General features: G+C 40.2%; 1 protein-coding gene across 2 annotated transcripts in view; it reads right to left on the bottom strand.

Annotated features, from left to right (window-relative positions):
• LOC131245730 (CLIP-associated protein-like) overlaps positions 1-19,794 on the bottom strand; it is an 88,898-nt gene extending 69,104 nt beyond the window's left edge. For both annotated transcript variants that reach the window (XM_058245386.1, XM_058245387.1), the window contains exons 1-5: positions 19,340-19,794; positions 17,832-17,987; positions 17,666-17,728; positions 791-859; positions 395-569 (exon numbers count right to left, since the gene is read on the bottom strand). In XM_058245386.1, coding sequence (XP_058101369.1) covers positions 395-569; positions 791-859; positions 17,666-17,728; positions 17,832-17,987; positions 19,340-19,675 — 799 coding nt within the window. In that variant the 5' untranslated portion in view covers positions 19,676-19,794. The remainder of the gene's footprint in view (positions 1-394; positions 570-790; positions 860-17,665; positions 17,729-17,831; positions 17,988-19,339) is intronic.
• Positions 19,795-22,806: the final 3,012 nt, after the last annotated feature.

Below are 22,806 nucleotides of genomic sequence, written 5' to 3'. Positions count from 1 at the left end.
GCCATCCCATCAATTTGGAATATTAGAAAAGTAGGAAAAAAAAAATCATCTAACTCGGCCAAGTCAACTCCACTAGATCAGACTTCACAACATGAAAAGAGAACTATATGCAGTCAAAGACTTGGTCAAGATTTGACAACTCTGGCTCTGCCAAGAGTCCGTCAACTAGACTTATTTGACAAAGATACGACATCAAATCATGTTTTAAAATATTAACGAGTCTTGATATTCAAGATTGGAACAAGATCATATCAAATTCTAGACTTAATTGAAAATTGGTCAATCCTTGACTCCACTAGCGTTCAAGTCATTTTCAGGTATTTAAACCATGCTATGAAAGAATTAAAAAACATTGGAATTATCCACTGTTTGAGGTAGAAGTAATACCACTGACCTCCCAAGAGAGATGACTCGCGTGCAGTATTCTTGGCCTTTGGGCTGTTTCTTTTCTGGTGATGTGCAGGGAGACTAGTGGACTTCATTTCCATTGGGACAAAATGACCGGTTCGTCCATCTGAAGAGCGGATCTTTGGTTCAATATTCTCCAGCCTTGCATTTATTTCTTTCACCTGCAGTATCAAGTGGTGATGCAATTTATGGAAATGGGTAATAGAACAAGAAGGTAATCTTTTGCTCTTCATGGATAACACTGTTGTTGAATATCGATAACTTTTTCAAATGTGGAGACCCAAAGTCTTCACCACTATAAATATTACTCCAGGTAATGTCGACCTTGTGGTCCAATCAGAGGGTGGACTGAGGGGAAAACATTCAGCTGTCTGACAATTACCATAGAGGTAGGAAGATGATGGCGTTGCAATTCATCACGGAATTGTGGTCCAACCTGTGTATACATTTCCTGAACAAAGAGGGAAAGAAAGAAAGAAAAGAAACAAGCAGTTGTATTAAACAAGTCAAGGAGGTATCCTCCAATCAATAAACAAATCAATACAGCAACTAAACCAGGATAAAAGGCATGCTCTGATAAGCAACAATACATTTTAGAGTGCTTGGAAAGACTTAAAAGTTAACTGCAGACCAATTTCTTTTTGCTCCAAAGTTTGTCCGATTTAACTATTTGCCATTCTCAAACTTATACAAACAGATTAACCATTCATTTAATAAGAAACTGTAGTTTGGTATATCAGTCAAATATTGAACTCTGACAGACCAAAACCTCAATAGTGGAGCATATTGCCCACTTCCAAATATCCCTGTCATGATATACAAATTTCAATGAATTTATATCTGATGGTACGATGTACATGCCATACAATATGCAGGTTTGTCCACATCACCCATCTGTTTGAGGCTTTGAGCAAATACATATTGGGCTGTAGACAGAATTATACAACATATAAATGCATGGAATGATTCAGACTCCAGCACAGATCATTCCTTCTGAAAGCAATACGTATCAATTACCGGTGATAAACATCACTGACATGATGCGGATTTGGAAAACATGATGATTATCTCTAATATACATAACATGAGTAGCCACTGGCAAAATTTTCCAAGCATTTAGTTCCCAGATGGCCAAAACTTTGTGTTATTGAAGGACATGGGCAGTGCTTTAAACTAAAAGTAAGGGCATTTATGTGATTAGGTAAACATCACTGACATGATGCAGATTCGGAAAACATGATGATTATCTCTAATATACATAACATGAGTAGCCATTGGCAAAAATTTCCAAGCATTTAGTTCCCAGATGGCCAAAACTTTGTGTTATTCTAGGACATGGGCAGTGCTTTAAACTAAAAGTAAGGGCATTTATGTGATTAGGTAAACATCACTGACATGATGCAGATTCGGAAAACATGATGATTATCTCTAATATACATAACATGAGTAGCCATTGGCAAAATTTTCCAAGCATTTAGTTCCCAGATGGCCAAAACTTGGTGTTATTGAAGGACATGAGCAATGCTTTAAACTAAAAGTAAGGGCATTTATGTGATTAGGTAAAGCCAGTCCGTATGTCTACTGGGAGACACTCCCAAAATGAAGAAATTTGATACTCTAGCAACGCGTGCTGGTTGATACACGGGCACTAAAAGATCAGACGCATGTCATATGATGAAATCAAACTAAACCATGCATATCTTGGCCCTGATTTAGATGGCACTTAAATAAAAAGATAATTTAAAAATATATATATATATCATTCATTTGTTTCCCTAACTATTGCCACATGACAATCAAATTGAAGGGAGATTTTATAAGATAGCTATAAGACCAGGCATGCTTTATAGGACAAAATTTTGGGCAGTAAGGAACAAAATCTTCATGTGATGGATATAGCTGAAATGAGGATGTTGAGATGGATGGCTGGCAGGATGAGGAAGGATATAATTAGAAAAGAACGCATTCAAAGGAACTTAGGAGTACCACCAATAGGTAATAATAAGTAGACTTAGATGGCTTCACTATGTGCAATGGAGACCGAGAACAGTACCAATTAGGAGTGAGTGAATTCAGGTTGCAGGATCTAAGAGGGGAAGGATCAAAAGGACATGGATGGAGGTAGTGAGAAAAGATTCTCCTATGGTTTAAATGAGGATGTGGTCCTTGATAGAGTGGAATGGCAAAACACAATTTGTGTAGCTGACCCAATTCATTGGGATAAGGCTTAGATGATTGAGCACCAGCCATCACACTCTGCTAAGTATCAAATAATTCCCCTTTTTCAACCACCTCCCACCCTCTCTCCCAGATCTTGCAAACCACTTCCTCTCTCCATATGCACTGCACGTGCCATATCTACCAGTAAGTATGATCTCTTTCAAAATAAACAAATTTTTGAACACGTGTAGTTCTCATGACAAATGTCATTGATGTGCATACCATACTTATTGCAACAATATAATGAGTTTAGGTTAAACCTTTTTTTTTTTTTTTTTTGAAAAATGACGATATATTAATATAAAAGGAGAAAAAGTACAGAAACAGGAGCAGATTTCCGCTGAGAAAGCGAGAAAAACTAAACTCCTAGAAAAATAAAATCAAAATCCTTTAATGCATCTACTTGGACAGCCCAATCTAACAGCAAACGCTTTGCATTGGATGCAACAACGTCCGCAGAACTAGAGACATTTCTGAAACATCTTCCGTTTCTTTCTACCCTTACAGACCACCAGATTGCAAGAAGAGACATTCTCCAGATGAGGGCCTTGTTTTTTTCCATTCTGATTCCATGCCAAGCCTTTAGAAGGACGTCCGCTGATTCAGAGAGACCAATTAATGCTGAAACGAGAGCTAAAATCTGCCCATATACTGGCAATAAAAGGACAATGCACAAGAAAGTGATCCACCGATTCTTCTTCCCCCATACAGCAAAGACATATATTTATTAAAATCATTCCTCTTTTCTTCAAATTGTCAATTGTCAGAATTTTCTTCTTCCAACCAGCCAACCAAAAACCTGAACCTTAGGAGGGACCGGATACTTCCAGATATCGTAAGAATTGTGCTCTTCTGTTGAACTGTGGTTGGCTTGGATCAGATTATAAAATGATTTTACTGAAAGGATTGACGACTTTTCCAGTCTCCAAATGATCCTATCCGCATTCAACTGATTTGGAGCAGATTTATAAATATAATCCAGCAGCTGCACAAATTCAGCAATCCCCCAGTCCTCAAAATTCCTTCTACACAGCAGATTCCAGACTATCTTTCCATCCATAACCGAATAGCTGTCAGCAACTGAGATGTCTTGTTGCTGGGAGAGACAAAACATGCTCGGGAAGATATTTTTGAGAGGTGATTCTCCCAGCCAAATATCTTTCCAGAACAAAATTCTATCTCCCTTGCCAAGCTCAAAACCAACACCTTTAATAACCTCTTTTTTCATAAGAAGAATGCCCCTCCAAATAGCTGAGGCCCTATAAGAAAACGATTGTTTTGTCCACCAGACACCTGCGGAAGTACCATACTTACTTTTGATAATCTTGTTCCAGAGATTATCATCTTCTGTCCCTAATCTCCAAAACCACTTTCCTAAGAGAGCCTGGTTCATCATCTTTAAATCTTTGATACATACCTGCAACTCCCTCTTCAATATGCTTACAAACCTATTTCCATTCAACAAGGTGGAAACTCTTTTTTTTTCCTTCTTACCATGCCATAGGAAGCCACGTCTAAGTTTATCTAAAGAGACCAAAACAGAGGACGGACACCTATTTAGGGACACATAAAATAAAGAGGTAAGTTTGAGAGTGCAGCCTTGATAAGGCTTAAGTGACCTCCAAGAGAAAGATAGCGGCATTTCCATTTGGCCAGATATTTCTCGAACCTATGGATGACTTTTTCCCATAGAGACTTATGGGGCAGACCAAGGCACAAAGGGAGACCCACGTAAGTGGTCGAAAAGGAAGCCGGAGCGCATCCGAATAAATCCGCAAACTCTCCAACCTTTTCCTTCTCCATATTAACCCCAAAGAGTTTCGACTTAGCCATATTAACTCTCAAGCCAGACAGAACTTCAAAACAACGGATCATAGTACGCAGGTTGTCCACCTTATGGATATATGCTTTTTAAAAAATCAGAATATCATCAGCAAACTGAACATGCGACATCGAGGTGGGCATACCTTTCATCTAGATACCATTTAGAATGCCTGCATTTTGGCCTTTGTGTAGCATCATGGACAGGGCCTCTCCTACTATAAGAAAGAGGAAAGGGGACAGAGGATCGCCTTGCCTTAGGCCTCTCGAACTTTTAAAGAAACCTTTCGGGGAACCGTTTAGGAGCATAGAAAAATACGCTAAGCCGATACATTTACCAATCCACCTTCTCCACTTGTTGCCAAAACCCATCCGCTTCAACATATATTGCAAGAAACCCCAATCGACATGATCATAGGCCTTTTCAATGTCTAGGCTACAGAAAATACTTTTCATGCCGAATCTTTGGCTGGAATGAAGGCATTCATTTGCTATAAGAGCACAGTCAATAATCTATCTTTTCGGAATAAACGGACATTAATTAGGGGAGATGATCGAACCAATAACCTTCTTCAAGCGGGATGCCAAAACTTTCGCCAGAATTTTATAAGGACCCCCTAGCAAGCTAATCGGTCTGAAATCGCCGAAGGTAGCCGCTCCCGAAAATTTAGGGATTAAAGCTATAAAGGAGGCCCCAAGACATTTCGATAATCTCTCTCTTTCGTGAAATTCCCTGAAGAAGTCCAAAACATCTTTTTGAATGAAGTCCCAACATTTTTGGAAAAATAGAATAGGGTACCCATCGGGGCCCGGAGAGTTATCCCCTCCAAAGGACCCAACTGCTGACTTCACTTCTTCCATAGAAAAAAGAGCTACAAGAAGAGAAATATCTTGATCGGAAATATTATCTAACTGGAGGAGATCCAGATGAGGTCTGTCCCACGTTCTATCTTGTAACAAGCCGCTGAAATAAGAAATTGCCTCTTCCGTGATTTCATCTTTACCATTGATCTGGATATCATTAACGATAATACTGGATATCTTGTTTGCTCTGGCGTGCATACTGGCTATGGAATAGAAAATTTTTGTATTTTTGTCCCCTTCTTTTAACCATTTCGATCGAGACTTTTGCCTCCAACAGATATCATTTTGAAGGACTCTATCAGAAAGATTCTGAATAAGCTGAATTCTTCTGGCCAATAAATCTGTCGACATAGAACTTTCTTCTGCACGAGCATCCAACGATTGCAATTCTGAAAGAATCGAATCCATCTCAGCTTCCCTCTTGCACAATTCCGATTGATACCATTGTTTTAACTTGTCTTTCAAGAGTCTCAGTTTGGAACAGAGCCTATAACCTGCAAAGCCTTTAACCTGAAAATCAGCCCACCAATCAGAAATCATTTTATTAAAGCGGGAGATTTTAAACCAGGATATATCAAACTGAAAAGGTTTCAAGCCCCAGTTTAATTCCTCAGCTGATAGAAACACTGGCCAATGATCCGAGGTAGTTCTAGGAAGAACGGAGAAATAGAGGGGAACAGATCCAACCATTCAGGAGATAAAAAAAAATCGATCTAATCGAGAGAGAATTGGGTTCATCCTTCCATTGGACCAGGTATATCTAGATCCGAGAAGAGGAAGGTCCACCAGATCGTTATCATCGATCCAAGAGGAGAACGTTCTCATCACTGAGGAGACTTGGGAGCCGGAGGACTTTTCTGCTGTGAATATGATGACATTGAAGTCCCCAACAAAGCAACAAGGACCAGCAAACCTCTGTCTCACTGTGGATAATTCATTCCAAAATTCTTTCCTGAGATTATCAGAGGAAGGGCCATAAACAAAGCAAATGAGAAAGGAAGACCCAGACAAGATATCCTGGAGAGACACAGAAACTGAAAAAATCCCAACCCAACTATTAAGAAGCACCCATTGAGAGGATTTCCACGCTAAGAGGATCCCGCTCGCACTGCCCACTGCATCTAGGGTGACCCATCTAGCATCCTTTGCCTTCCACAAAGTACCCATTAGACGATAGTCAAACTTCTGCACTTTAGTTTCTTGAAGGCAGATGATATGAGGATTGCATTACCACAGGAATTTTTAATTAGTCTTCTTTTTTGTTTCGACCCCACACCCCTAACATTCCACGAAATAATCTTCATTGGCAAACTGAACTACCCCGATTGCCCTGACGTCCAATATCGAATTTGAAACCCGCAGACATTCTCGAAGACATCTCAAGCCATTGGAGTTCTCTATTGCTACACAATTTGGATATTCGCTTTCTGAGAGATGTCGATGTTGAAAGCGGCCATCCTCGAGATTCGACGCATTGGAATAGGGCCATATAATCTTCCGGGAAATCCCCAGAGGACATCCTTAAGGCTCTTCCTACATGTCTCATAACATCTCTGATCCGCTTCTTCTGAATCATATCAACTATTTTGTCCCTGTTTTCTTCGTCTTCTTTGCTTGTCGAAAACACCCTGGGACGTTGAAGTTTCAATTATGATCTAAAGCAGTTCCGCCTCAATGATACCTTCACCTAATTCGTCTTGGAACAGCACCGTTAGGTTTTGATCCAACGAACTGTATGTAGGAGAGAAAGGAGTGGATGGGTGTGAAGCAGGAGAAGACAGAGGTTCCGATTGAGAGCAAGAAGCGACTTCGCCCGCACTCCCCAAAGAAGATGAATCGAAAGAAATGGCGTTGTTGGAAACAAACCTTCCGTCTATCGTCACCTCTTCCAACTACTTTTCTTGCGTAGGTAAGTTCCAAGATAATTTTGGGGATCTGGAGAGAAGCTTCAAAGGTCTAGGTATTGGGGCCCCTATCCGATAGTTTCTGCTAACGGAGACTAGAGAACGGTTGAGATCAAGGGGGGAGTGGTGTCCAGAAGTCGAGACATCAGAAGTAGGGTCGCATCTCGAGACTTCCAACACATGGCCTCGAGGGATTTCCGAAGCCGACACTACAGTTCCCATAACTGCCACGCGCCAGAGATTTAGGGGTCGTAGAGTGCGGCGCAACAACCAATGATCTGAACGTGCCACGTGGCTCAATCTCTACCCTGCGATTAATTGTCTCAACGATTCGAGAGACATTGAAATCAGGATTCGAGCTTCCGTCGTCAGGAGAGTTGTCGCGTGTATCTCGACTGACGTGCCCCCTGATAGTCTCATTAATTGCAGCAGTTGGCTCAATGGGAGCTTGGTCTAGTACTCCTTGGGAGCACCAAGAACGTACACCCTCTTCCTCCGCTGTTCCTGCGAAAGTCCTAGAAGGGGAAGGAGGATCCTTTAGCCTCCAAAGGTCACCCCATCTCGAAGCAAGGCTATTCTTTGCCTTCACTTGCAGCGGCAACACGATGCTTCTATTGTCGACGAGGACCTTGATGCAGTTGGGGATGGGAGTCCCTTTTTTTCTTCTGACCCTGATCCTAATCACCGCCAACTCCTTGCCTCGTTTTCTCTTCAAATCGAGCTCGACGAAGGAACCAAGTAGCGATGCCACATAGATGAAGAATTCATCATTCCATAACTCAAGAGGAATCCCCCATACGAGAAACCATACATCTTCCTCACCAAACATGGAGAAATCGTTCCATCTCTTTACACCGCAATCTGGACCATCTGAATGCAGAAACCCCACTATGATCAAAAGGTCCATATTAAGACCCGAGTTCCCTTTGATCCACAGTTCGTTATAACCTATGGGTTTTATATTGTACCTTTCTGGATGGATTCTGCAACATTCATCAATCCAGTCTTTCACTTGAGAATAGAGGCTCCTTCTCTCGTAATCACCACGATCGTATGGAACCCATTAATGATGAGGAACTGAGGATCACCACTAACCTTGATCCCTTAAGCTTAAATAGGTCAATGGCCCATCAATAGCCACATCCTTTATTTTCTTTATCAAAAAATTAGACATCCTTAATTACAGAAAATACAAAATTATATGCGATGAAATTCATAGTAAGTAACAACTACATCACATTCTAAACCCAATCACAAACATATTACCACAAAAGAATAGCATTTTTTTTTTAAGTACATAAGAACTAGCGTATTACCCCAAATTCACAAAATTGCTGGAGAAAAAAAACGGGGGGGGGGGGGGGGGGAATTGGATTTTCAATTCCACTGTCATACTTATCCACGTGTATTAGACAAGAAAGTTGTCTTGTGGTCCGATACAGGTTGGTATCCTCCAACAGAAAAAATGAACTTTAGCCTTGTATTACTTACCCATAAACCAATACGTACTAGGAGACGCATTTATCATTGCCTAGTTCAGAATCTTAGTTGGCAGAGTTGTCTAGCAATAGAACTTTAAGGGATGGCCATAGAGAATTAGATTATAGTGGATTCAGTTAGCTCAGTTAGCTACTTTTCTATTTGATGGATATCTAACTCTGTAATTGTTGAAGGCAAAGCTCCAGAACAACTTAGAAAATGAAGTTCACCACAAATTATACAGTTTTTTATGCCTAACAACACTTTATTAAGAAAGTGATCATATAAAAGGGTATGAAGTAATGATAGCAAGCAAATGTTGGGGCCTCTTCCTTAGCAAGCAAAAGGAATATGCTATTCGCACATGTAGTTACATAGGAAAAGAAAACATTTGACCTTAGCACAATCTCTCTAAGCTCATCAAAATAAAACCCAAGTACCATGGTTTCAAGTTCCAATTACTCTATAGAAATCCAGTAAAGGGCAATTTTAGTGCACCCATCAATAATGACCTGAGAATGTACTAGGGATGAGCATAAGAAATAGCATGCTTGATGGGGACATTAGAAGACCTATTCGGGTGTACCAAAGATGGAGGCGACCACCCACATCAGCGTAGTTTTCTTTGTAGATGGGAGACAAGTTCCAGATGGGGCCCGTCCGGCCATTTTGAAGACCCCACATGCATTGGACGTGCATCACGAAGACCCCACTTCAGGATGATGCATGTGGGCTGCTTAGGAGACCATTTTAGTCATAAGATTTTTATGTCATGTCAATCCGACCGTTAGATTTTGTCGATCAAGCCATCGGGCCACCAAATTTGGGCCCCTTGGACTCTGATCTTACTTCCTTTATGTTTTTTGTTATTTTTATGATTTATTTGATGGTTGAGATTAATAATAAGTGTTTTAGTTTCCTTATTTTGGATGATAGGCCATTTCACTTAAGTGAGTAGCATAGTTGTAATTATTTCAAATTTTTATTACAAAAGTACAAAGGGTGGGGGGGAGGATGTCCAAACCTAATAGAGATATTGAGAAGAAAAGGAGAGAGAGAAAGAGAAAAGCTCTCTTGTGTGAAGGAATTTTCCTCCTTGTTTTCTAGGGTATTTTAGAAACCCCTATTTCCAATTGAATTATGGAAGGGTAGAGGCTTGTTTGGTAGTGGATTCCTCCTTCCCCTCCCTTTACAACGTTCTCAACCCATCAAAACTTTACCCAATCCTCTCTCTCTCTCTCTCTCTCTCTCTCTCTCACCTTTCCACGAGTGGACCCACATGTGCGTACGCACGTGTGTCCGTACGAGCAGCCACATGTGGGCCCCCGTTTGGTGTTTTCCATCTTTGATTTGTATCCAAACTTCCCTAATCCCTAGATCCTTTGAATCCTTAGAAACCCCAATCCTAAATCTCCATCCATGAATCTAAAACCCTAATGAAAACCTGAATTTTTTTGTGAAACTTTCCCCAAATCAGAATTTTGCTTGCGTCATTATCTATCCACGTGGTTGTTGCACTACCCACGCTAGATTGGAAGTCCCTACTTCCAAGTGGGCCACTCTTGAATTATTTTATATTTTCGTGCACTATGTATGTAATAACCTAGGATCTTCGTGTTATAAATCTAAATTTCCGAATCTATTATGTGGATATGCTTGATTTTACATGTTGGTTGCTGAAATTACTATGTAATTGATCGCTCATCTTGCATCCTAAGATAGTTTTCATCATCCTACATCAATGCTTTAGATGATTCAAATGGTAGCCCCATGTACGATGATATGGTTGTGAACTCTATGCCCAATGTGGATCAACGTCGTGAATATTACGATTTTCTTACATCGCTGTTGATAGAGACCACAAAATTGTAGAACCTTAAGGCCTCGATTTCTTCTTTACACTATAAGAAGGATGCAACATTTCTCTTATAAATCAATTTATATTACAAGCAACCAAGAAAAGTAATAAATAAATAACTCCTTATTACATACTAAATCCACCTTTTCATTGATTTTAAATGTTTTTTTTAAGCATTTGCACACCAACTAATGATTATGTTTCTCACTTTTAACTTGGCAGACTCAAATTTAATGTTCATGAATCGTTGGTGCAACCCAATTATCGAGTCAATGAGATATCGACATCTAAATCGCAAAGAAATGGATAAGGGTAACAAGCCTAATAATGGTAAAAGCACATCTTGAAAATAATCCTCAAAATCTTCAATCACATCTTTAAGTCAGCCCCATATCATCCCTCACATCCTCCCATATCCCCCCACAAATAGTAGATTGTAGGTTTTTTTATATTTAGACCCCAAATCTATAAGGGGTTGTTTGATTTTCTAATTACAGTGGTAATTCAAAGTAAATGAGTAGTAATTATTTACCTTTGAATTTCCTGCTGCATTTTCAAGGTGATGTTGACACCCATCTTCATTTAAAGCACTCCTTACATCACCTGAGCAGAAAATTGTTAAATTTGTAGGGCCCACCATGATATATGAGTCTTTTTTTTAAAAAACACACGCACACACACTCACGCCATAATGGGATTTTACCACCTTTGGGTACTCGAACCCTTGACCAAGCGTTGAAACTCCTTAAGAGTCTACCACCAGAGCAAGAGTAAGGACCCATACGAATCTTATCCACACCAAGGTGTCCCAAATCGATTACGCATCGGCTGTAACGGCCGATAAATAAGGGTAAGTCGGTAACAGCGGTTACCGTTACACGATGCGGGGCTGAAACAGGGAGGTCTAGAAAAAATGAACTGAAACGGCTGTTACGGGGCCGTAACGGCCGTTACAAGGCATTGCGGCCATTACGGGCTCATAACAGTCGTTATGGGCGATAACCCTAAAAAAAAAACCTTCTTTTTCTTCTTCTTTTTATTCCTCTTCTTCTTCTTTGTCTTCCGCGGCGCTACTACATAGCTCCTCCTGCTGCTTATACTTCTTCTTTCCACTCTGGTGCTCCACCCTCTCTCTATATGTCTTGTTTTCTCCTTCTCTCTTTTTCCCACTCTTTACCTCTCATTTCTCTCTCCCTCTCTCTGTCTCGAAAAAAATGAATGGGTGGCATGGCTGTAAGCCTGTAAAACAGCCACACACCTTATTTTGTTAAGTAGTCTATGGCGCATGCCGCTTAGTGCACTTGCACTATTTTTGTTTTAGTGCATGCGGCCCACCTTGATTTATGTGTTGTATATCCATGCCGCCCATCAATTTTTCCTAATCATTTCAAGGCATGGTCCCTAAAATGAAGCAGATCCAGATCTCAAGTGGACCGCACAATAGGATTGAATGCCCACTATTAAAAATTTCTTATGGCCCACAGTAATGTCTATTTACCATCGAAATTGTTGATAAGGTCGCATGGACCAAGATCAAGGGAAAACACAAGTCGCAGCTTATAAAAAACAATGATAACAAATAATAATAATAATAGAAGTTTTAATTGTTGGAATTTAATCCCTACTGTGGTCCACAAAAGATTTGGATTTGCCTCAATTTTTGGACCATGCCTTAAAATGAGTTGGCAAAAAGGATGGACAGCATGGATATACAACAAATGCATCAAGGTGGGTCATATGTTCAGGGCGTCATTCACTAATGGTCCACCTAAGGTTTAAAGCTACCTGATTTTTTGGATCATGCCTTACAATGAGTTGGCAAAATAGATTGACGGCACGGATATACAAATATATCAAGGTGTTCCCCAATTTTAAGGCCTCACCCACTAGTGGTCCACTTGATATCTGGATCTACCTCATTTTTGGACCATGCCCTAAAATAAGTTGATAAAACGGATGGACGTCATTGATATACAATACATACATCATGGTAGGACCCATGTACATGGCCCTAAAAATTGTCCATGAGACATACATTAACTCAAAATTAATAAATTAAATTATGGCACTGTTGTTGCCAAGTCACAATCCCAAAATTAAATTGTTTAAATGATTTTCACCGTTAATTTGCAAACACTTATTTGTTTTTCTGAAATAGGATCACTTGATATTTTCATTCTTCACTGTTCAATAAATATTCACCAAACCATTAGTGAGATAAGTGCCAATAGATTGCATGAATTTAATGTTGATTTGGGGCATCGAATGATCCACCAAATCAGCTCTAAATCGACAACACTATTTACTTTATTATAATTTCAAATTTTTTCTTAAGATTTATTGGGAAAAATGATATTAATTTGTTATATAGATGAATTACATAATTGGACATAAAAGTCCCTAGATTGTATGTTGACATAAAATGTACACAAGTCACAAGGTATATAATACACCAATACCTACAAATATGAGATATTTTGGTATTAGATTCATTTTAATTAATTCATATTGATATTATATAGTTAGATAATTAAATATAAAAGATCTCTAGCCAATACTAGGTTATCAAATTCATAAATTCATCAGATAGCCGAATACAACAATTTCACTAAAGACTGGACCGTTACACTACCATAAACATGTTCAAATTTATAAATGAATGCATATTTGGAATATTTATAATTTTTTGAATATTTTGAATATTTTTTCAGAATTTTTGGAGCCAAAAAAAAAAATTTAAAAATGCCCGTTATGGCCCCATCTCGGCCGATACGGGCGGTATCCGTATTGGTAACAGTGGGGACTGTTACGCCCACCGTTACCGCAACGATACACCTTGGGCCAATATTCTCTCTCCCAAAGTGCCCACCCAATCCTCTGTGTAACTCAGATAGGATATTCTCTCACAATGATCCTTCGGGAATGCATAAGCAAGAACCATTGAATAAATATCTATCGAGTGAGATGAATTCACACTTTGGATCTTGGTCATCCATACACCTATCAAGCACTTTGGTAAAAATGGGGTCCTCCTTGTATTGTTCTTTTAATGCCTCGAATCTCATGACCTCCATGGCAAGTGTTCCTAGTGGAACCACCCTCCTACTAAAAGCATCTGTCACTTTATTATGACTTCCTTTGTGACACAAAAGGAAAGTCTTTTCTTGCAGGAAAGTCATCTACTTCATATAGTGAGCACTCAACTTCTTTTGAGAATAGAGATATTTCAATGCCTCATGATCTAAGTATAAAATGAATTCCCAATGAATTAGGTAATGCCTCACAATGCCATAACGGTTGGGATACTACTTAGAACTCTAGATCAGACGTGTAGTTCTCCCGTGCATCATTAAGCTTCTTGTTAAAGAAAGCGATCGACTTTCCTTCCTGACTCAACACCATGTCAATGCCTATATTTGAAGCATCGCTTTCCACTTCAAAGACTTTATTGAAGTCCAAAAGGGCGAGAGCTGAAACCTCTGTCATATTCTTTTTTATGGCACTAAAGCTTCAATCCACCGCTTTAGTCCATTCGAATTTGCCTCTGCATATGCCATCGGTGACAGGTGCAATAATTGTAGTGAAATTTTGGATAAATCTTTGGTGAAATGTCACCAAGCTGGGAAAAGAACAGACCTCTGGAAGGGTTCATGGGATGGGCCACTCTGCAATCGCCTTTCCGATCAACCTTAATCCCTTCTACAAACACAATATACCCCCAAAATACAACACCATCGACAGGGAATGAGCACTTTTTCAAGTTAACGAACTGTGACTCCCTCCGTAGTACATCAAATATTTGTCATAGGTAGTCAAGATGAAATGATGAATTAGGACTAAAAACAAGAATATCATCGAAATAAACAACCAAACCTTACCATGAAGGGGTGGAGTACCTCTATCATCGGCCTCATAAAAGTGTTTGGCACATTTGAAAGGCCAAATGGCACGACGAGCCATTTGTATAGTCCATCTATCTTAAATACAGTCTTCCACTCGTCCCCAAGCTGGATATGTATATGATGATATCCGCTCCTCGGGTCAATCTTTGAAAAGACCTTTGCTCCATGCAATATGTCCAACATATCATCTAAGTGAGGAATATGAAACCAGTATTTGATAGTGATCTGGTTGATCGCATGACCATCCACACACATACTCCAAAATTCATCTTTCTTAAGAGCTAATAATGTAAGAACGGTGCATGGTGACATGCTTTTTTTTCCAAATTGGACCCTTCTATAGCAAGTCAGTAAGTTATCAGTGGAACTTGGTATGTTCGGTTGAACTCCTTCAATAGAGCACAAGATTTAGTAGACTCTAACCTAGCACTAAATCAATGCGGTACTGAATGTTCCTCGTAGGAGGAAGTACAACTAGGAATTCTTTGGGCACCAAGTCTTCATATTCATGAATGAGTTGTTTTATAAGAGGCAAAACATCTAACTATTTTGTGTTTTCTTTAACAACCAAGACATAAACGATGCCAGTCACCTTACTTTCCTCTTCAAACTTTTCTACACCGAGCAATTTCTAACCCTAGTTTTTATAAGATTTGGGCATTAGGAGATTTTTCATTGCGTGCATTGTGATATTAACACCACCCTTAACAAATGAATATGTATTAGCCCAAGTCAAATGCACCATATCTCAGTCCCACAGCCACGGTCTCTCGAACAAAATGTTGTCATGCATCCATGGGGACCACATTACACTACACCTCATCTTTGTACTTAGATCCAATAGAGAATGAAACTAATCACGTGGAATAAACAAAAAATTCTCCCCCTTTCTTAAACCAACGAATCTTATAAGGGCGTGGATGCTAATGTTCTTTGAGTTTTAGTTTCTTCACCATTTCTTGTAGGACGATGTTCTCACTACTCCACCCATCTACCAAAATCGTGCATATCATCCCACCATAAGTGCGAGTGGTGCGGAAGATATTGTGTCAAAATTATCGCCCATCATCAACCACCCAAGGCGTCAATAGCATAGTCCATTGGATAACCAACAATTCGCCCCTATCCCCATACACATATGCTACATCTTCCCCAATATGCACCCTATCCTCGTATGCATGTTCTTCATATTGTGTCATCTTCATCTGTCATTTGCATGTGTCGAGAGTGTTTTTAACACATTATCCTTTCTTGGCCAAATTTACTTTAATTGTGGACTAATGTTCAGGACAGTGAAAAGAACGATGTTATTCTTGCCCACACTTAAAGCAAGTGAAAGGAATGTTGTTTTACCTCATATTGGGTGTAGTGTACTATCCCCTTGTCTATAACCACCTCCCTCATGTTAGGGTTTAGCTTCATTGTTGGACGTAGGCTCATCATCCCTCAACCTATAAAAGGTCTTGTGGTTGCCTTATACAGAAAGTAAGCATGTTGTCCCATTCTTGGTGACGGTCTTCGTGGCGCACCAAATCGTCTCCCACACCCTTTTAATGTAAGTGTGTATGCATCAGATATCTTAAAATATTTTGGCCTTCATACTCACGAAACTTTGCCCATGATATCAATTTATGGAACTCCTCGGTGTATTCATTTTTTTAAGACCTAGCTAAGATTTTTTATTTTTATTTTTTTTAAGAGTAAAGTTAACTGGGATTTTATTAAAAGGAAAGGAGGAAGACAAAATTACAGCGTCAAACCAGCTAAGTCCCCTTGATGTAGATTGATATCCCCTTAACGTGATATCAATGTATGGAACTCCTCGGTCTATTCATTTACCGAGTTGTTCCCTTAACGTAGATTGGAACATACTTGATAGAGGTCACAGGCATAAGTTGCAAACAGCAAACAGGAACTTCCTTTTTAAATTCTTTTTCATCTTCTCCCAAGAATTTATTTCTCATTACCTTAACAGATTCATTCAACTTGGAGATCATCCCACCTAACATGTGTCTAAAAAATCCATAGCTACTAACTTGACCTTCTGATTGTCCACGACTTCCTCCTTGCTTAGCCAATCGATGAAGGTCTCAACAAGCAATCGACCATGGAATTCCGAAAATTTAACCTAAATTTTGAGCCTCTCTATCACATTCCAACAATTGAAGGATTTGAAAATTGGTGTCTTCATGAACCGAGGCCGCCCATTGTTGGTTAGTGATTTGGTGGAGACCTCCCCCCATGTGCCCACATGCTTCCACTTTGGTCTCTAGATTCCCTCCACACCAAATCTCTGCCACTTAATTAGAGAGATTACTTACTGTATGCGTGAGTTGATTTGCTCACTCTATGAGTGTGCAAATCAATTGGGTTACTTGCACAAACTCTTCATATGCCACCCCCTTTGCAACTATTAGGAGATGGTGTAGAATCGAAAATACCCAAAAATAACCCACTCTGATACCAAAATGGTGCAACCCGGTTATCAAGATAATGAGATCTCAACACCCGAATTGCAAAGAAATGGACAAGAGTACACCCACAAGAATATCTACGCAGGAAGGAAAAATAGCTTTATTGATATCAAACTTCATATTACACTCCAAAAAAAAAAAACACCCAATGAATCTTTAATGAAAATCCCCCCCAATTGAAATCTTCTTTTTTTTTCTCTTTTGAAACCAATTCAAATCTGTCCAATTTATTCAAATCAATCTAATCTACCTAAAATGGCAACCAACCCAATAATGGAAAACGCAAATCTAGAAAACAATACTCAAAATCTCCAATCACATCTTTAAGTCAGCCCCATATCATCCATTACATCTTCCCATATCTCTCACAAATTGTAGATTGTAGTTTTTGATATTTAGGCCTCAATCTATAACCAGTCAAAAATCAGCACATGTTAGGCCCAACGGTGGACCATGGGCCTGCATCAATTGTTTTTTGAGACTATGAATGAATCAACAACCAAAAACTTACAAGTTAGGTACTAAAAGCGGCATTTGCTTAAAAGCAAGAGAATGGTGCATGAAGATGACAATAAGCTACAGCAATAGAAAACTTTGAAACAGAAGCACAAATCAGAACCAAAGTCAACACTATAATTCATGTCCTTGATGCACAAACTCAGGACATGAGTGATTCCAATAAACAAATGCAGCATTTTAAGCACATGTATCATATTCATGAGTGGCATCACTAACCTCAATGCACAAAGTAGCTGCTTCCCTAACGCCTTGATGAGAGTCGTTTAACAACTGCAAAACCTGAGAATGCAAATACATATAATTAATAAAAAAAAAAAAAAATCAAATAAAGGCTTTCCCTTATAGAAAAGAAGGTCACAAAATGTGTGGAAACTCAACATACAGGAGGAAGTAGAACCCGCTGAAGAGGAAGCTCAGTAGATGCAAAAAGACCAATTGCAGACGTGACAGTACGTGCAAACTCCTCACGCACCCTCCAACTCTTGTGTGTCCATGCGTAACTTCCAGCTCTTTCAACAATTATCGTTGGCGAAGAAACCTAGTTATCGTGGAACTGTTAAATTTCCTTCCCATGTTTTTTGTATTTTTAATGGATATGATACATAGAACAACCCAAATTTTCTCCAGCAAGGAAACTTAGACCAGAGACAATGCCAGAATAACTATGGCCTGACTAAAAATAACGCAATTGTGAACAATTCAAGACTCAAATAATTTGCTAATTCAGCATTCTAGAACCCTTTTTTAAGATAGAACCATTTCAAGGCCATCTTTGGATGCACATCTGAATTGAACAGTGAACAGTCAGTCTAAACAAGATGAAATGAATAAATTGTAATCACATCTCATGGTATTCAGAACAAGGAAGAGCCTTCAAATTGTAGCCATCCATCTTGAAAGTAACATGATCGCAATTTGAAGCCAAATCCTCAAAGTTAATGCTTCATGAGGAAATTACAATTTGGCCTTTTCCACTTCATTGGATTAGGAAATCGTGATTCAATTTGATAACGTATCCAAACAACCTTAAACCATAAGGTTGCATTTTGACACTGACACATTCAGCATATATTCACTCGGATTCGAAAATGAGGATGGTTAGGCAACATACATTTCCAAATATGAAACCAAAACAGACATTTTTCTTTACTAAATTGCCGAATCAACCAATAAACACTACAGTAGGAACAAGAGAGAAAAGATAGGGATGATCAGATCAGAACCCAAACTTCATCCCAGCATATCCATTGATTGAATAGAAAATACCAGACCAAGGCAATGAGTTTTAAAAAAAAGAAAAAGAAAATATTGAAATCAAGATCAGCAAAACCAAAACCCTAGATGTAAGTTCATTTGCAATTCCAGTAGCCTGTTCTCATTTCTTTCATTATACATACAAAAATAAAGAGAATTGAAATAAAAGGAGCAACATGCGTGACAGATCCCAAAAAGTAAACTACGGGCAGAAAAGAAAAAAAAAAAAAAAAAGCAATCTGTGCACTTCAAGCATATTGGACAAGCATAGAACCACATTCGGTGATCCAAACCGTACATCTGGAGGAAGCTTCTTCATTAACGGGCTACAATAAAAGAATTCCCCCAATCATATGACCCTAACAATTTAACCAGCAGCGCACACAAGAACAGAAGAAAAATAATAGACAACAATGCATCATCATTGGAAGGGGAGAAATGCCCACCAATCAGAATGGTGGGATTATCGAATCCATTCAATTTCGATCAAGTGGCCAATCCAGGTCGGGCCACGCCCATCCATATCGCAAGAATTAAACCAAAAATCAAAACGCAAAGACAGGGGATCAAAAGATTCCAATGCTGCAACTGCTACGAATCAGAGAAACCTTCCGAATCTCTAAGAAATGATCGTACCTCCATGAGCGTAAGGAGGAGGCGACGGGCAGCGTCACGGACGGGCTGCTTGCCATCTCCGAGCCGCTCGACGACGGATGGGACGAGGGCATTGAAGTGGAGCTTGAAATGTTCGCCCGAGAGCACGGCAGCAGAAGCTAGGGCTTGGAGAGCGCCCTGAGAGACCCTGAAGTTGCTGTTGTCCTTGAGAAGATCCATGCAGCAGTCGACCAGGGAGGTAACGTCGGCAGGGGAGAGGCTCTTCCTGGAAGCTTCTAGAAGCTGGTGAAGGCGCTCCACCCCGGCCATCCGCTCCTTCGTGTCTTTGGCACGTGCCATCTCCAGCGCCTCCTCCATCGATGGCGGATGGTGGAGGCTAGGATTCGGATCTCAGATCTGGTGGGAACGGTTCAGATCTGCGCCGACTTGGAGAGAGAGAGAGAGAGAGTGAGAGGAGAGTGAGAGACGGGACGTTCAGTGGGGAGACGTTCGCTAGAGTGACGGCGAGAGGATATACGGGGAGGACAAATGCGCTCGTGTGCAGTCGTCTTGCACGTGCAACGGATTCCACGTGTGTAAGATCACGGCTCGTTATGCGATCCACCGTGAGCTGTACACGAACCGAGTTAGCTCAGTTAGCTCGCTCGACTTGACTCGAAGAAGCTCTACTCGAAGCTGAGTTCGATCCGAGTGGAGTGGATTTTTTCACAGTTTTTTTTATACCGATGTTGCTCATCGAGCGTTTGATAAAATGACCCAACGGAGTGTTGGCCGGTGGTGAAAAAAGTATAGATTGCTGTTTAATAAAATACATGTAAACTAATATTACAGTTTTACATTTCACAAGGATTTGAAAGCGTACTCCATGTATTTGAAAAAATGCCATATAGGCTTAATCTTAACTTAAACTCAACTCAAACTGACCTGACCTGCTAACTGAACCGAGCCATGTTAACCACTTAGGCATGAGGACCAAGCCGAGCTGAATTCAAGGTGGGGTCAGATGGTGGCCAAGTCGAGTCAGGCTGTGCTAAGCTCGACTCGATTCATGGCTGGTCAGTCAAGCTTGAGGACCGATCTGAGCCGAATTCAAACTAGGTTAGATGGTGGCCGAGCCAAGACGAGTTGTGCCAAGCTCAATTCATTCAACATGTGTACACCTCTAACCATGTGTATATGCTCCATGGATCTAAAAGGAGGAAACTATGATCTTCGGGTGGGCCACACATGTACACGAGGTGCGTACCACCGGTCAATTTCTCTCGGTCGTTTGTTATTTCGTGTGGGGATCCAAAGCTCGACTGGTCATACAAGATGAAACAGTGGGGAAAGGAGTTCCTACCGTTGAAACCTTCCTAGGCTTCACCCTGGTGTTTATATGTAATCCAAACCTTTGATAGGGTCACTCTCACTGGGATGAAGTGAAAATACCATAAACTTAGACGGATACGAAGCTCACGTGTCTATATAAATATTTCAACAGTGGTTGCTAAATTGCCACTATTTCCTATAGTGTGGTCCATTTGAGTTTTGGATTCACACCATAATTTTTTATCATATATCCTAAGATGAGCTTGAAAAACGGATGGACGGGTTGGACTTCTCACAAACATCGCAGTGGGCCCAGGCTTTCCCAGGAAATCCACGTCCCATATAACATACGCCATCTACATTGCCGGGATGGCCTGAGCGGTTACGATCTCTCACGTGCCCCTTCTGCACGTACGGGGCGAATGCTGTCTTACAAAGTTACACTTGAGCCAGCGGAATCAGCATGCTGCTGTATGGGTTGATTGGCACTGGGTATCAGGGAATTTCCTGATGCAACTCGGTACGCCGGGAAAGAGGAATGGTAGGGGCCAGACGTTTGAGGTTCCGTGCATGTGTGGCCCATTTTTCAGTGATCTAAGCCGTTGATTTGGTGCTATCAGACCAAATGATTGCATTCTAGCTGTTGATCTGCTGCTAGTCAGTGCTATGGTTTTGTATAGAACCATCCATCTGCTGGGCAATACCGCCGATGAGTTGAGTGGCCTGATTTCGCAGTCATCATTATGGTGGGACCCACTTTTTTGCACTTCTCAGATATCTTTATACATGAAGGGAGGTATGTTTGGCCGTTTGGGGAAACAGATTGGCTACTCTCCCAGCCACCATCCAATGTCCGGTGGTTGGTGCTCTGTGGGCCCCACCATGATGTATGTGTTTCGTCCATGCCGTCCATCTATTTTTATATATCATTTTACTGTATGGTACCAAAAATTAGGTATATCCCAATCTCAAGTGGACCATATTACAGGAAACAGTGTTGAATAAACGTCGGCCATTAAAAACTTTTTTGGGGCATACAAGTTTTGGATCAAGCCGATATTTTTTTTTCCCCTTCATCTAGGCTTGTATGACCTAATAAACATATTGGATGTCAAATAAACAGTACAGTGGGCTTGTATGACCTAATAAACATATTGGATGTCAAATAAACAGTACAGTGGGCCTTAGGAGGATTTTAATGGTGGATATCCAATCACTATTGTTTTCTTGTGGTGTAGTCCACCTGAGAATTATATCCCTCTCATTTTTGGGAACAAGCCATAAAATGATCTTTAAAAATGGATGAACGGCATGGATGAAACGCATACACCATGGTGGGGCCCACAGAGCACCGACCACCAGCCACCGGGCTAGTGGCAGGGGAAGTAGCCAATCCGTTTCCTGTGTAGAGGGACTTGTGTCCAGTTCACATTCCTGGGGCTGTATGTGTGATAATTTCTCCATAACCATGGATCTTACTTGAGAAAGGACAAATACATCCACCCAATGCTTCTAGAGCACTCGAGTTCTAGTAGTCCTAGTTGCATCTGTCCCCTGGACAGCCCAATCGATCTGTCTGAACCGTCCATTAAGTCAAAATGCATCAACGGGTCAGATGCAAAAATAACACTGATCGGATGATCCATCGCATTCTTGATTTGTCCTCATTTTCCAAGCCCTGGATGGGATGGTTTAGATTGCCTAACAAAAGTTACTTTCTAAAATCATGAGCATTTGATGATGGCCCCCTTAACAAACAGATCGATTGGATTAAATTGACGATTGGACGTATTTTTTAGTAAATGATCTTCACCGTCCATTTTGAAAGTTAGGATTGTGAAATCGGTGTCATCTTGTACAGTAACCCATGAAATATGCCTTGGACTTAATGGATGTAAAAAGTCAATTGATTGTATTGATGGCATTATAACTTTAAGTGCTCTGCAAGCAATACACCATTTATCCCTACAAGAATTATAAAAGCACTTAAAAAGCCATCTTGCAACGTAAGATAGATGCCGAAGAGCTGGAAATTTTGTATATGCATCTCTTAACCCAACGTCTATGGGTAGCTTATCATTCGGGACCGTCCATCTCACTTCTCCTAAAATGGATGGTAAATGGTTCATAATAAATATATATCATAATCTAATAGTCCAGCCATCCGGTAGTGGCTT

This window comes from Magnolia sinica, chromosome 5 (assembly GCF_029962835.1).
Source record: "Magnolia sinica isolate HGM2019 chromosome 5, MsV1, whole genome shotgun sequence".
Taxonomy (NCBI): Eukaryota; Viridiplantae; Streptophyta; class Magnoliopsida; order Magnoliales; family Magnoliaceae; genus Magnolia; species Magnolia sinica.
Note: the sequence above shows the minus strand (reverse complement) of the source record. Positions and strands in the feature narration are given on the sequence as shown.